We start from the raw sequence: 16898 nt of genomic DNA, 5'->3' as shown, positions 1-16898 counted from the left end.
GGAAAGGCTGCGTACAATAGATCTAAAGTGGTCGAACCCTTAACCGGACCCTACGCAAGCGGGGGCTACATGCACCGGGGTACCCCCCTAGGGTTACGTCATTCTCATTCTGATTGGATTTTGAAGTTATAACACTGATAGCAGAAAGGTCGTCACTGCCCTTACTTGCATGTCATCATCTTTCCTTCATAATTATTTTTCTTGAGCAATACATACCTTGCGTGTTGCTTGAAAGATGTGGCTCTTTATTTACTGTACTTTGCACCTAGTAAATTTTGAATACGTTTGTTGTATGTTTAAATTACAGGACTGAATGCTAGGAGCTGACCGTCATCGATGGGCAGAGGCAAACAGGCTGTACAAGGTCCACTAACCTGATCTTTAGTCTTTAATTAGTCCACTAACCTTTGAAGTAATCACTCTGCCGGTGGCAATTCGGAAAATGGGAGGGAGGTGCGGGGGGGCGGGGGGGGGGGGGGGGGGGGGGGGGAACACATGCATTAGTACATATTGTACCAAGTTCTTGAGTTGGAGGGGATTAGATGATCGTTTGACCATATTACACATGACTTAATTCACCTAAGCAGAAGAACTTATATCTTGAAACCAAGTTCTTGAGTTGGAATCAAGTTGTCATCGTACAGGCGTCAGCTACTATGATGTAAACTCAGGGTATACTTCAAAGAAATACAGGTTATGATGTTACCACCGAAAAAAGACCCGATATCTTTTGCCCCTAAGGAACGATAAAGATATAAAACGAGGAAACAACAAATAGATAAACACGAGGCACGATACGTGCCTCGCGCTAATTTTGAGTCGTGATCGTGTATTCTGGTATCGACGTTTGCAAGAGCTTCGGTGATATATCGAGTGCTATAACTCAAGCTGCTGTGCGATCGTGTGTTCGATCCCCGGGAAAAGCCACCTGGGGCCGGCCTCGATTGGGGAGCTTGCAGAAGGGACCAACAGCCAGCTATGTCTTCAGCGTGCAGCGGATGCTCGTCGATCAATCTCCGTTGGTGGTGAAAATGAAAGCGAGACAGCTGGAGATCGACTTCAGAAAGGGAAAGTCTATGCCTCCACACCAACCTGCACCTGCACTAGAGCTCAGTAACATGCACGCAATGGTCGATCTTTTTTTTACGTGCAAGGAAGGAATTCTGCCGACTTCATTAAGAGAGAAAAAACAAATACAAAGTGAGTGGCCTGATTTAAAATTAAAACTAGGTCGAAAACCACCACAACAACAAAGAAAAGAAAAAAACACCTACGACAACCAAAGTAGACCACCAACACCCAACATGCCCTCTTCCCGGGAAGATTGAAGGCAAGATCTTCGGAAACACCTTCAAGAAGGCAAACGATGTCCTAGGACATTACCGGCATAAACTCCCGTCGAACACAAGGCTTTCGCCAAGGTTCGCGCACAACCGCCCCACTGAACCCTAGGGCTTTCGAGCAGAAATAGATGATGTACACGGAATCTGCTCAGTAGTCAGTACCACCATACTAGAATAGACTGATCGATTTCAGTACCATCATATACTAGAGTAAGAAGTTGTGTACGCTGCAATCTTGTCCCAATAAAATGAGAGGTGTATACGCGATATCTGCTCACATTCAAATTTGGTTCAGCTATACGTGCCTCTGCGTGTTCAGCTACAACTATGTGAGTTTCAACCTCAAGCTTTGAGTATCGACAGGGATGTATGGTGCAGACGAAGAGATAATTGTTAGAAGAAAATATTCAACCAAAATGAGCTTCAACCCAAACTGAGGGGGCCTGTGCCCCCCCACCACACACACAAGCTAGTACGGTAGTACCTACATTAATCCCACAACTAGCAGACGTAGTTCCTGAATAGCCTGCTGTTTAAAATATTGATTTTTGCTGTATTGAAATCAAGTTTTACAATGTTCGTAAAACTATTTACAGCTGCATGAAAGTTTTAGACCCAACATATCTAAATTCATGAAACTATCCTTAGTACAGTCAATGAGTAATTCTCTATCAGTATGATAGCAAACTCACTTTGTTAAGTGCTAACAACACCTACTGCAGGGATGGACAGGGACGGGCATCAGCCCCACGACGGTAGTGGAAGCTTTCAGGTGCACCTTTTGCACCAGGACGAGGTCTGGCTTGACGTCTTCCTGGGGGTGGTTCTGCGATAGCCGTGGCAGTAGGCATGTACTGCTGCTGGCAGGAGGGCCGCCCCCGGTGAGCGGAGGCAAACAGGCTGCACAAGGTCCACCCGGTGGACAAGGAGGTGTACGCCGCCACCCCGGCTCCATTTCAGGTTGGTGGACTAACTAAAGATCAGCGGTTAAGTTACTTCAAAGTTGAAAGTGATTAGGATGGGACTTGTATAGAATCTGGGATAATTGTTGGAAGAAAAATATTCTAACAAAGAGAGTTTCAACCTCAAACTGAGGGCGGCGTCCCCCCCCCCCCCCCCCCCCCCAACCCCCACACACACAACGAATCCCATAAGCAGTTTTTTGGAGAGAAATAATTGAAAGATAATATTCTCATTAGCCCCAACCTACAAGCATTTTTTTACTTTCCTAATCATCAAGATAATTAATGACAAAATACATAATGCTAATGTTGAAAATCACTACTCCCTTTGTTCCTGAATGTAGGTCTTTGTAGAGATTCCACCATGGACCACGTACGGAGCAATTGCTTCGTATGTGGTCCATAGTGGAATCTCTACAAAGATCTACATTTAGGAACGGAAGGAGTACAAACATTTTATTTATCTGCCGGTGGCAATGCAGGACTTAAGAATTTTGAATTCCAGCTCTTAGTTTTTGTTCACCTCAAATGCAAAAAATGAGAAAGATTACTAGTAGGCAAATTCTCCGTCCTTCTGCATCCACTCAACCATTAACTGTAACACATGATTACAAACCCAACAATGTTTTCACGAGGCATTGAATAATATATAAATATGAATGGGTGATTAGTTAAGCAGAATAAAAATCTGTGCATGTTCCCGGTAGACAATACCAAATGTGAATATTAATAAATGTGTTTAAATGATTCAGATTTTTTTACAGATGCATGGTAGACACAGTTATTAGTAAATGGATAAAACTTACAACGATGTATGAAAATTTTAAAATAAATATAAAAAATACTATAATACATATTTTGTAAATAAATTCAAACTTTGTACGTGGAATTTACAATATTCTTTTTAGATACCTCCCAATTTGGTTAGTACTAGGCCTCTTCATCAAACTGAATGGATGAATCAGATTAAGAACCAAATGGCATGTACATATATGGTAAATACTCTTTAAAAAAATTGGAACACTGAGGTTCCATTACTTAAACAGGCTCGGCGGACTCGCTGGCCATCATCACGCGTACATTGCCCGGTACAACATACAACCACAACCGGTGGTGCTCGGAGCCATTACAACCCAATGCAGCGAGAGCATGGGCAACTTTATTACAAATAGATGTATAAATTTGGCAAAAAAAACTACACATATGTTCTAGCAACCGACACTACTTCAAAAAATAATATAAAATACTTACAAATTAGTCGGCACAACTGACTTCCGTACAATCAATTAGGTTGTTGTTATTCTGAATGCACTCTATATATATCACAAAATGGCAAACGACAATATCATAAATTAGTTTTATGAAGAAAAAAGACCCTACGCCGTCCAAAAAAATGTGGTACATATGTGAGGTTGAGGTGTTGAATTAATTTATTCTGCGCAGCGAAAAGGATCATCATGGTTTCTTGCAGTGGCAACATAGTGAACTATAACACATAGTAGGGATCTGCACAGCTTATTTTATCGACACTATAATATGTTCTAGATTAGTTCAACGTGAGAAACCATATGTATAACAATTCTTTTGCTACATCAGACTGCAACATGGAATAATTTTTTGAATTAAATTAGCAATTTGACGACCAACCATTAAGATGACATATGTGGTGGCAGAGAAAATGATTTCAACATAACATGCGTCTGTTCCTTCTGCTAACAAAAAGTTAGGACACTTTTTTTAGTTGTATGAGTTAATACCACAATTGGTACATAAACTTGTAGGGGTGGGAACAGATTCATGCAGAATATAAAAAACCCCACAAAAGTGGTCCTCCAACTTGACTGTTGTAACAAAATCACCCAAAACCACCCCGAACTGCACATGTGGCGTGCCAGGTAGGCTCTATCAGGCCTGAAGCATGATTTTACAAAGAAACCCTCATGCTTTAGCAATTTCGCAGACAAGTCCATACCCCGACAGAAAACCCCCTGGTCGTCGGCCCCGATGCAAACCCCTTCCAAAACCTTTCCTTTCTTTCGCCCGTCCTGTCCTCCTCATCTCTGCTCCTGCGAGGTGACGCCGCCGTCGGCCTCATCAGCGGCGACACAGGGCGCCATGGAGCCGCGGCATAGGGAACCCGACGAGTTCCCTCCTGAGTACGGTAAGCACCTGGCGATTCGCGCTCGTCTGCCTCCTCCTCTACTTCCCCTGTTCCTGCATCGGGTGGGTTAGGTTTTTGAGACCGATCATACCTATTTATTGTGAAATTTGGGTCGATCTGCTCACTAGGGTTGGTTGTGTGCGTCCCCAGGGTTCGAAGGGGAAGTAGTTTCCATGAGCTTATCTAGGGTTTGTTGATGCTGATTTGGGGAATTGGGGGGTCAATCAAGGGCAATGTGAGGGGATTTGACCTAGGGTTTTGGGTAGCATACAGGGAAAGGAGGGTCCTTTAGGTCAGAGTGGGAAGAGGTCATGTGTTGATGTGATTTTGTTGTTCACATATTCAGAGATTATATGCTATTGTTGCACTGTACTGTAGATGCAGCACTGCTATGTTTTGCACTATAAAATGCTGAAAGTCAGCATTTTTACTATTTTTTTGTGATGAAAGGGTGGTCTTTTAGTTGATATTCAGTACATACTTGTGTTTGGAAATCAGAGTACAGATTCAGTTAGAGTTTGAGCATTGTACTCTGTCAGTTGAAACTATGATTCAGTTAGAGTTGAATGTGTTGTGCACTGAAAATTTCATGTGTCAATTATTGCAGTGACAAATGGAGAAGCTTGCCAGTTTTTCTCAGTGGAGTTTGAGCACAATGGAATTTTCTTAGGGGAATGCATAGGTGGATAATTGAAGTTCTCTTACATTGGGTGCAGTCATGAAGCTTTTGACTACTGTCATTCAGACACATGGTCACTGGGGATGATCAAGTATTGCTTGGCAAGGATGGTGACCCTACAGACCCTCAAATCAAGGTGTACTGGATTTTCCCATGGAAAGACTATGGTGATGGCCTGCTATGTGTGGACAATCCAGATGTTATAGTTGATATGGTGAGGTCCAGCAGAGAAGCCAAGACAATTTGTTAGTTGATGAGGAGAACAAGATTCAGACATTATATCCTGATATCATACTAAAAGGATGCCCAAATGCAGATGGAAATGAGGATGTAGAGGAAGGTGAGGATGTAGAGGCAGATCATGATGCAGAGGCAGATCATGATGTAGAGAATGCAGAGGAAGGAGAGTGCAGAGGCAGATCATGATGCAGAGAATGCAGATAATGCAGTTGAAAACAATGATGGAGAAGAAGAGTTGAATGAAACTAACTCAGACTTTTATGAGAGTGAGTATGGTTGTGAAGATGGAGATGATGATTTGTTTGCTCAGAATGTGGACAAATCATTGAATAACAACAATGAAGAAGAGGAAGAGATATTTGAGGAGGAAGATCCACTGGATGATGATGAGCTCAACCTGTCAAAAGATGAGTTGGAGAAGTTGAAATATACATTCAGAACATTCAATGCAGAAATGGACATGAGCAACCCAATCTTCAGGGTTGGGCAAGTATTTGGAGAAATGAAAGAGCTAAGGGAAGCAGTCACTGCATACACAATCAAAAACAAAGTGAAAATCTTCAAACCTAGAAATGAGGCAGAGAGATTCATTGATGTGTGCCAACGAGATTGCCCTTGGAGGTTGAAAGCATCTAGAGACAACAGAACAGGAAGCATTGTCATTAGAGAGTACAATGGAGAGCACACCTGTTCCAAAACATGGGATTCCAAGTGCTTGACAGTAAAGTACCTGACTGAGATATTTATTGATGAGTTCAGAGACAACAAGAGCATGGACTTGGGTACATTTGGAAGAAAATTTCAATAGAAGTTCAAGCTTAATCCAGTGAGAATGAAGCTTGGCAGGGCCAGGAGTGCAGCACTTAATATCATACATGGTGATGAGAAAGCACAGTACAGCCAGTTGTGGGACTATGGACAAGAACTGAGGAGAATTAATCCAGGGAGCAAATTCATTGTTTGCACAACCAAAGTGAAGGAAAAAGGTGACCTGCTTCCAAAAGATCACCTATCTTCACTATATTGGTCCTATGATGCCTGCAAGAGAGGTTTTCTGAGGGGATGCAGGCCAATTATATTTGTTGATGGGTGTCACCTGAAGAGCAAATACAAGGGTGTGCTCCTTACATCTGTTGGGATTGATCCCAATGATTGCATATTTCCAATTGCAATGGGGATGGTGGAGGTGGAGTCAACTTACTCTTGGGAATGGTTTCTCACCACTTTGAATAATGATTTAGACATCATTAACACCTCACCTTTCACTATAATGAGTGATAAGCAAAAGGTGTGTTCCATTTGTGTGAGCAATGTCTTGTCATCACCATCTATTGCTGTTGTCTGATATGTTTATTAACTAATTTTGCAGGGTTTGATCAATGCTGTTGAGAAGATATGGCCAGATGCAGAACACAGATTTTGTGTTAGACATTTTTATCAAAACATCCACCAGAAGTTCAAAGGGGAAACACTGAAGAATATATTGTGGGCCATTGCTAGGTCAACTAATATGGACAAGTGGACCTTGAACAGAGAGAAGCTGAGGGCACAGAACTTGGAGGCATATAATTGGTTGGATGGCAAGACCCCCCAACCAGTGGGTGAAAGCATACTTTAGAGATTTCCCCAAGTGTGACATCTTGCTGAACAACATGTCAGAGGTGTACAACAGGTAAACTTCAGTTAGTTCATTTATCTATCATACAAGTTCAATTATGTTTAACACAATCTTGCAGTGTCACTGAGTTTTGACAAAACTTTATTATGTCTCTCTTGCAGCTACATCTTGGATGCAAGAGAATTGTGTGTTATATCAATGCTAGAATGCATAATACATAAAATTACTATGAGGCATGACAGAAAGTACAAAGAAGCTTCAAAAAAGTGGACTGGACTTATCTGCCCCAAGATTAGGAAGAAACTAGACAAGAATGCAGAGTACTCAGGTAACTGCTTTCCAACACATTCAGGACTTGGCATTTATGGTGTTGAATCAGGTAACAATAAGTATGTTGTGGATATTCCAGCCAGAACTTGTGATTGCAAAAAAATTCAGTTGGATGGCATCCCTTGCAATCATGTGATTGCCTGTTATAGAGCTGATATGATTGACCCTGAAACATTGGTTCACAAGTGCTATAGCATAGAAAACTATCTAAAGGCATATGGGCACAACATCATGCTTATGAGGGACAGGAAAAGCTGGGAAAAGATGAATGGCATTGACATCCACCCTCCAGTCTTCACAAAGAAAATGGACAGGCCAGCTAAGAACAGGAGAAAGACATCAAAAGAGAAGAAGAAGAAAGATGGAACTGTTTATATCAACAAAAAAGGAGTGGCCATGCATTGCTCAGTGTGTGGCAGTGCTGACCACAACAAGAGAGGACATGCCAAGTTTATGAAGCAACAGGAAGCTCAACTAGAAGATGATGAAGAAGTTGGAGATCCTTCAATTCTGCAGGTTAAGTCAGTGATTTCAGTTAACTGCATTTAAGTTCAGTTATGTCACTAACATGAATTGTTTTATGACTAAAGGATATTATGCCAACAAGACTTGATCCTAGGCTTGATCCTATGAATGACAGAAGCAGTATGGTCTACACCATAGGCCAGGAGGTGCACTTTTAATATTCCTGTCTTTCTCTGAATTTGTACCTGCATTTCTTTTTCTCATTTATATCTTCCTGACATTTTGTGATTCTGCATAGGAGAGGGCATATGTGAGCAGTTGGAATCCTCCTGGGCCACTTCCTGAAGAGTCTGCTTTTGTGGTGCAAGCTACGGATTCTATCCCTCCCAGAAGAACCACAACCACAACAACAACCAGTGTGAGGGGGAGAGGAAGAGGCAGGACTAGAGCTGCAGCAGTGCCACATCTAGATGAGCCAGGATCAAGTGCAACTAGAGGAAGAGGAAGGAAGAAAGGAAAGACAGTGAGATCTGGCACTACAGAGAAAGGAGGATCTTCTGGGAGTAGAGCCAGAGGCAGAGGAGTGGTTGTCAGAAGAGCCAGGAGGGAAGCTAGCTCTTATCCAGCATATAGGCTCGTGTTTAGTGATGATGGAGAAAGGGAGCCAATACCTGATCTCAATATAACTGAAGAAATTCCAGTTTCTCAGAATGCCCCTGGGGGTGACAGTTAGATGTCTATTTAGTTCATCAATGAACTTCATGCTAAACTATAGAAGTTCATGTCTAAACTTGATGCTAGCTTTTTTAGTGCAAGACATTTTTCATGTAATGAACTGCTTTTTTGTGGCAATGACAGTTAGACTTTTTTGGTGATAGAAAATATACATGTAATGAACTGCCTTTTTATGGCAATGTACTCAAGAATGAAATACGTGTGAGTTTTTGCACATTTGACTTGTTTGTGTCAATGACAGTTAGATTTTTCCACATTTGAGTTTTTTGTGCAGAAAACTGAGCATTTGAGTTATTTGTGCTACAGAAAACTAAGCATTTGAGTTTAGTGTTGACAGAAAATTTATAAAAAAATAGTGCAAAAAATGGTGGTGCTGGGATTCGATCCCAGAACCTGATGGACTCTCACAAGTTCCATCGACCAATAGGCTATTCAGAGGATTTCGAACATAAACTCAGTAACATGTCTTTTCTTCTGTATGCCCCTCTCCTTCTCCCACCTGCCGCCGCACAGCTAATGGCCACTCCCGCGCGCTCCACTCCCGCCCTTTTCTTCCCGCGCTTTTCATCCCGCACGCTCCACTCCTGTGCTTTCGTTCCCGCGTGCAACAATAAAAGTCACTCACTCCTTCTTATTCTCCCACCTACCACTCACTGCCACTGCCACCGCCCAATGGCTCGCCGGAGTAGCACATCCCGAATGCCTCGCCCGCTCCCCTCCACCACACCGTCGAATGCCTCGCCCGCTTCCCTCCAGCACATCTCGAACCCCATGCCACTTCCCTACATCTACGAGAACTTCCCCGAGCTGCTGCGGCCGGTGGGATCGGTCTCACCAGAGGTCCTAGAGGCGACGAGGACAGCACGGTGGAAGGAGAGGGCAGAGCGGCTCTACGACGATGCCAAGGCTTGGACAGACGCATTCAAGGAGTGGTGCAGAGTTAAGGCAGAGATGGATGCAGATCCCAGTATCTGCACTGTTCGGCGGCAAGCATGCATTCAAGTTGCCAAGAACTACGCCGACTGGACGCTCCGCAATTTTTCTCGAAGGGTATACTTCGAGAGCACAGCGGAGGAGCGAGCCAGGATGCCGCCCCCGAGTGTGTCGGCGTTGGACATCGTCTGCTGGGCAAGGGAGGAGGTGAGAACTCCATGGGGCAGGGTGAGGTGGGTGTGCCTATGTGGTCAAATGCCAACCACGGCGCCGCTGCAGCCTGAACAGGTGGATCCTCTGCCGTTCCTGTCTCCACGGCCGGGCCTAACAATGGAGGAGCTCTGAATTAGCCTGAATTGTGCTTGTGTTGCCTCTGAATGTTGCCTCCGAATGTTGCCTCTGAATGTTGCCTTTGTATTAGCCTGAATGTTACTGTGCTTGTGTTCGCTTCTGTTAGTTGTGCTTCTGCTTAAGCTTTTGTGCTATTGTAATGTCAAGCTTGTGTGCTTATACTAAAGCTCGTGTTGGCTTCTATTAGTTGTGCGTGTGCCAAAGCTTGTGTGCTTGTGCTAATTCAGTTTTTAAAAAATAAGTCTGTCAAATTCAGTCTACTCCATGTCAGTCATTCATGTCAAAATGAGTGTATTTTCATGTCAAATAAGAGAATCATTACAAAAACAAGCCAAACTTTTTGAATAACAATATGTAGCAAATGATTTCAGTACCATCAAACAGTTTGAAATGTTTACAACACTAAACATAGATAATAGGTAGCCACTGATTTCATATAATCAGTACAAGTAGCAACTGATAACAAAAAGTTTCACCTCTCACATCATGCCACATACTAAATTACCTAACTTACGCAAAACCTCTTATCACTAGAGCTACAACACCATACAACAGTACAGAGCAGCAGACCAAACAGGCTAACCAAATTTCCCTCCTACCCCTAGTTCTGATCTCCTTCTTGTGCTTCATGATCATGGCCTTCCTCTCTTCCTTCAGCCTCATAATTTCAGCATCCTTGTCAAATACAAATTTTTGGAGAGCCACATTCTCTTCAGCAAGTTTGCCAATCACCTACCTAGGCCTCCCCTGCCATTCTTTGTCCACCCACTTCAGATAAGCACATGTACCATAACCCTAAAAACATAAAGCAAGAATTTTGGAACACACATTTAGTAAATTAGCATCCATTCTAAACAAGCATTTTGGAACACACTTCAGATATGTTTGCTGAATTCTAACCTCAACAGGACAGACAAGAAATCTACGACCATAGTCATAGCCCTCACAGCAAACTCTTCTTGCTGGGTTCAGAAAGTGACAACATTGGTCACTAGTGTCAATGCCATTGGAAACAGCATCAGGGGAGGATGGAGGTATACTCCAATCAAAGTCTGGAAGTATTGCAGTCCCCTACAATCATATCCAACCAAAACATCTTCAGAAAGTTACCACATTGAGTACAAAATTGAAAGAAATTCACTACATCTTGCAAGTCTGCAAGAATCAACATCTACAATCATATCCATTCACTACAAATTTTCACTGTCCATCTTCAAATTGAGGAGAAGGTACACACCTTGCAAGAATCAACATCCATGTAGCGCACCTCGCCGGTGATCTTCGCCCAGGGCTCCCCGCCCTTCGTCTTGTCGGCGCCCGCGAGGTCACATCCATGGAGCGGGCGACGCTGGCCAGACGACGGCGCTGCCCCTGCCCCAGGGCGTCCTACCTGCTCCCTCCATCTTGAAGATGTCGACCCCTTCATGTTGCACAAGCCGGCGGTGGAAGCGAGAGGATGGCGGTGGCGTGGCCAGAGCGGCGGCGGAGTGGACAGAGAGGGCGGCGGCGGAGTGGAGAGAGAGGAGCTCGGGTCTAGGGATTTGTAAATGGGGAACAGGCGGGAGGGGTTGCAGGAGCGCGGTATAAAAAAATAAAACTGGAGGGCCTTTCTGCAAAAATACCAGAGCCAACGTGGCATGCCAAATGTCGCCTCCACAGTTGTTTTGTATGATTTTGTTACAGCGGTCAAGTTGGAGGACCAGTTTTGTGGGGTTTTTTAGTTTTCGTATGAATCTGTTCCCACCCCTACAAGTTTATGTACCAATTTTGGTATTAACTCTAGTTGTATCTACATGAATGTGTTTTAAAGTGTAAGAGAAGAGTTCAAGGTGAGTACAATGAAGACCACTAGACCAGCATAAGCATTCACAGATTTGGTTATTAACGAGTTCAAAGTGATGAGAAGCAACGACATCAAGATCATCTAAATAAGGCATGTGCTAGGGTTGGAAGAATCTATGAGTCGATGCCAATGTCATGCGTGAGCAAGTGAACGTAGGTATGAAGGATGGAGGTGATCAAGTTGTGGAAGCAACTGTGCATTTTTTTTTCTTTTTTGTGAGGAAAGCAACTGTGCATATTAAAAGGCAACAAATCATGCAGGTTATATGGGAAGTCATTTCGCATATGCCGAAAAATATAACATGACAAAAAAATCACCAAGCCCGAGACAAGCTAGCTATGATCTATGAACCATCAGATTTAGTCCATCAGAATTTCTTGAAAAGAATATTGTGCTCAACTAATTATCCATGTTATTTTAATGTCCCATATAAGCGTACTTAAATTTTGAAAAATAATCAATGTGTTGTAGAGATCATGTTAAATATTTAGTCGCGCAAATGTACGGGACACTTTGCTAGTTCTTAGATGAGAAATAAAAACAGCAGTGGGCTTACCTTGGTGCAGAGAAATTAGACGAAGTGAGCAAAGGAAGTGAGCGAAGGAATACCCGGGCAGAGAAAGAAGACGAAGCGGACTTGAAGTTTTGGCGACAGTTCCGGACTACCCCGACCGCCGGCCTCCTTTCCTTTCTCTTTCCCCAGACTCCAGTAAGTTGCACTCCCTCCATGTTCGCGCAAGCGTTTCCTAACAATGGCAGGCCCGGTGTTGAGTGTGCTATAGAAATTCGAATCGCCTCCTTAACAGTGGTATTCAGCTCACTCCTGCGGAAGCTAGGGAGCCTTTGGTTACTAGGCCTACCCGATGGGAGATGGTAGCTCGGATATCTACAATCGGTTTGCATGGCGGTCCAGTAATAGGCTAGGTGGCATATTTTCGCCGATTGTGGCATCTTTTTACATTTTATTTACCTTTTCAGCTCTGAGCGACGTTGTACTGGAATGCAGACCTTTCTTATACTTCTCTTAATATAGGGGTTGCATGCATCAATCTGATGCAGGGGCCGGGGGTGATCCTCCTTTAACAAAAATAGTTGTATTCAGAGCACCACCTGACCCTACATCAGCCTGTTCCAACCCAATCCACGAGCTGATTATACTAAAACTAATATTCGTTGGGCTATGCATTTCGGCCGAAGTTTTAAGCCCTCGCTATGGCGTTTCTGTAGTAGTCCCGCTGCACTGGCCAAAAAATTTGGCCCCAAAAACATTGAACCATTTGGTTTCTCCGAAACCCCCTAAAACTATTGCCCTCCCCCCCCCCCCCCCAAAAAAAAGCATGTGTGCTGGCGGCTGGTGATTGACGGCAGCGACGGCGGTGGCTCGCACTCGCACCCATTCTCCCGACGATGGCCCCTTTCCTGGGGACTCCCTTGGTACCTCCTTCTCTGGGCAGCGCCTCCTCCTCCCGTGACGCCTCTCTCCTTCTACAACCTCCTTCTAGACTACCGTACAGCTCACGACCGAGGATGGCTCCGTCGCCCCGTCTTCGTCCTTGGGTACACCCAGTGACGAATCTAGCACAGAAATGAAGGGTAGGCTCAAAGCAAGTTCCTAGGTCTAATTAGCAATGCATTGCAATTATTGGATGTAAAACACCTTGGTATAAATGGCAAGTATAGTATATTTAGTTGAAATAGGATTTTTGGAGGGTAGGCTTCAGCCTATTGAAGCCCCCCTGGTAGAATCGCCACTGGGTACACCCCCGTAGCAACTAGTTTGGCCTCTGCATCCTCCTTGCCTACCATGAGCCAGTAGATTCCATCGCCTAGCAATTTCCTTTGTCCTTCTATGCCTTCTTTCATTGATGTATGCATTGAACTGGCAAGTACATGAATGCAACTAGCTCGATAGCAGCAGCATCTCGGTAGCAACATCCAATTCATCCACGGGTGCATCGTGTAGCTAGCTAATATAATTGCAGCGAAGCCCATGATGTGTCGGTTTAGTCCATTTATTAATCATTGTGCTTCTTTTTAGCAAGATTAATTACACGTCAAGTAGAGATGTGCTAGTACCTTGATTAATCCCACAGCCAGTAGACATAATTCCTGAATAGCCCGCTATTTAAAACATTGATTTTGACTGTACAAGAACTAAGTTTTACAATGTTCACAAAACTATCACAAAGTTCCTTTGTAGCTCAGGCTACATGGCACCTCTTATTCTCAACCCTCCAGCCTTGCTTTGAGATCTGTACTCTTCAACTAACTTACAATAAAAAGATTTCTCTTTTTTGTTACTCTAAAATGAAACAACATATGAACTTCAAACTTTGCAGATCGACCAAACATTAGAACATCAATGTGTGAAAAAACTTTCAAAATTTTTGGTCTGATATAAATATAGAAAATGAGATTTTGTTTGACTAAAAATATTATTTGAAGTATTTAAAATGCATGAAAAAATCTGAAAGTTTTTCCCCAGATTGTAGTTAGAATGTATTGTTGCTCTGCAAAATTTGAAGTTTATATGTTATGTCGTTTGAGAGAAACAAAAAAGACAAATGCATTTGCACGGATCGCAATGTAAAAATGAATGGCAAAGATAAGGGGTACCGTGTAGCCTGAGCTACAGAAAACCACACTCCAAAACTATTTACAGCTGCATGAAACTTTTAGACCCCATGTATCTGAATTCGTGCAACCATCCGTACTGCAGGGATGGATAGGGACGGGCATCAACCCCACGACAGCGGTGGCAGCTTTCAGGTTCACCTTACACACCAGGACTAGATAGGTTTTCGCGGCGGCCGCCCGGCTCCAGTCCAGGTAACTAAAGATCAGCTGTCAAGTTACTTCAAAGGTGAAAGTGATTATAGCACTCAAGATCAACTGTTAAGTTACCTCAAAGGTGAAACTAAAGATCAATTGTACTTTTATAGCACTGTTGGAATGGACTCTTCTCTGTAGTGATTATAGCATTGCTAGGATTACGTCATTCTCATTCTGATTCCTGGAACAACCTTTTATAGAAATGTAGGGAAAGGCTGCGTACAATAAATCTAAAGTGGTCGGACCCTTAACCGGACCCTGCGCAAGCGGGAGCTACATGCGCCGGGCTGCCCCCCTAGGGTTACGTCATTCTCATTCTGATTGGATTTTGAAGTTATAAAACTGATAGTAGAAAGATTGTCCCTGCCCTTACTCGCATGTCATCATCTTTCCTTCATAATTGTTTTTCCTGAGCAATACATACCTTGCGTGTTGCTTGAAAGGTGTGGCTCTTTATTTACTGTTCTTTGCACCTAGTAAATTATGAATGCGTTTGTTGTATGTTTAAATTACAGGACTGAATGCTAGGAGCTGACCGTCGTCGATGGGCAGAGGCAAACAGGCTGTAGAAGGTCCACTAACCTGATCTACTCTTTAGTTAGTCCTCTAACCTTTGAAGTAATCCTCTGCCGGTGGCAATTCAGAAAATGGGGGTGGGGAGGTGAGGGGGGGCAACACATGCATTAGTACATATTGTACCAAGTTCTTGAGTTGGAGGGGATTAGATGATCTTTTGACCATATTACACATGACTTAATTCACCTAAGCAGAAGAACTTATATCTTGAAACCAAGTTCTTGAGTTGGAATCAAGTTGTCGTCGTACGAGGCATCAGCTACTATGATGTACACTCAGGGTATACTTCAAAGAAATACAGGTTATGATGTTACCGCCGAAAAAGACCCTGTATCTTTTGCACCTGTTCTGAAATTCTAGGACTATCGTACTTCATACAACTATAAATACTACTGAGGGTATTCTGAACATTAAAATTTTGGTTTCAGTACAGCCGAAATGCATAGCAGAACAACTTACAAACATAGTACTACTCTGAGGGAGTTCGACAAACTTGAGTCGGTGAGAGGAAGGAGGAGGCAGTCGGCGGGTTCGCATTAAGCTTCGGGTTCGACTCCGGGGAGAGGAAGGAAGGAGGCAGCGGTCGTAAGCTTCTTCTTCTTCTTCCTCCGGACAGGCTGGGGTTTAAGTGGAACTGGCATATGTACAAAGCAGATTCAGCAAGCTCATCCCTTGAAGGCATACCAAAATTGAACAGATTCAACAACCAGACCAACTGAGTATGTTCCGGATCCGGATGGTACTTTACGGATAATCACCTCCAACTAATGTCCATATATTCATGAGTTCTACGCATGCCGATAGAACGAGGGGAAGCTTGGTGTTTTAACTTGGAAAGCTGCAGAGCTGCACATGTCAAACATGTCTGTTCAGCCTAGTTCTATTGCGATGTTTTGTGAATTTAGATCTGCTTGCATGTGATCCGTTTTAATCCCATCAACACTCGTCATTGCGTGGCTAGGTGCAGCCATGACCTGCTGCGAGCCCAGATCAGGCCCCACAGCTCCTCCCCCGTGCCGCACTGATCTGGCCGAGCTTGGGTGCCACCCTTCCCTACCCTAGCAATTTACAGGACAAATGCCATCAGCAGGTCGATCCCATCCAGCTCGAGTCCATGCGTTCTCTCTCATTCATCTTTGTTTATTTTACGACAAACTAAATAGATTGGTATCTGTTAGCTCTTTGATGCATCTGTATGAATGTTTAAATATACAACCTGTCAAATTCTTTACTTCTCTTTTGTATGCACTAGCAAAACGGTCCGTGCATTGCAACGGGAGATTTTTTTTTTCTTCATAATTTTCAATGGCCATGCCCACATTTTGCTGCATCACCAAGATACACTATCACTTTCATTTTCATGAAATCGTGAACAATTTTTGAAGATCATGAACATTTTTTTAGACTTGTGAACATTTTTACAGGTCTTAGAACTTTTTCTAGAATCATGAAACATTGAATCCATGAACATTTTATACTATTTGCAAATAAAAATAAAATTGTGAACATTTTGTAAAAAAAATCTTGAATAGGCAAACATTTCTTATGGAAATTAGTATAACAATTTTTGAAGTTCATGATCATTTTTTTATTTAATGAACATTTGTAGAAATGCATGATCTTTTTTGAATCTGCGAACATTTTATGAATCATTAAACTATTTTGTAAGTCACGAACAGTTTTTGAATTTTTAGGATATTTTTCAATTCATGAACAATTTTTGAATACGCAAAATTTTGATCAATTTCTTTAACATTATTAATAAACGAACTTTAAAAAAATCATGCACATGTTTTTATTTGCCGAACGTTTGTTTTCAAAATTGCGAAC

The 16898-nt window shown here is 42.9% G+C and overlaps 1 protein-coding gene across 1 annotated transcript; it reads left to right on the top strand.

Annotated features, from left to right (window-relative positions):
• The first annotated feature begins 9304 nt into the window (after positions 1-9304).
• On the top strand, positions 9305-9811 carry LOC147966390 (uncharacterized). Its single transcript, XM_087528184.1, has one exon. The coding sequence runs from the start codon at positions 9305-9307 to the stop codon at positions 9809-9811; it is 507 nt and encodes a 168-aa protein (XP_087384310.1).
• The last annotated feature ends 7087 nt before the right edge of the window (positions 9812-16898 follow it).

The sequence above is a fragment of the Triticum urartu genome, chromosome 6A (assembly GCF_056163025.1).
Source record: "Triticum urartu cultivar PI428250 chromosome 6A, HENAU_Tu73, whole genome shotgun sequence".
In the NCBI taxonomy this organism is placed as follows: domain Eukaryota; kingdom Viridiplantae; phylum Streptophyta; class Magnoliopsida; order Poales; family Poaceae; genus Triticum; species Triticum urartu.
This window is presented reverse-complemented; position numbering and strand designations above follow the sequence as displayed.

Excerpts from the sequence above, each read along its gene's own strand:
- LOC147966390 (XM_087528184.1), top strand. The coding sequence starts at position 9,305 with ATGCCACTTCCCTACATCTACGAGAACTTCCCCGAGCTGCTGCGGCCG.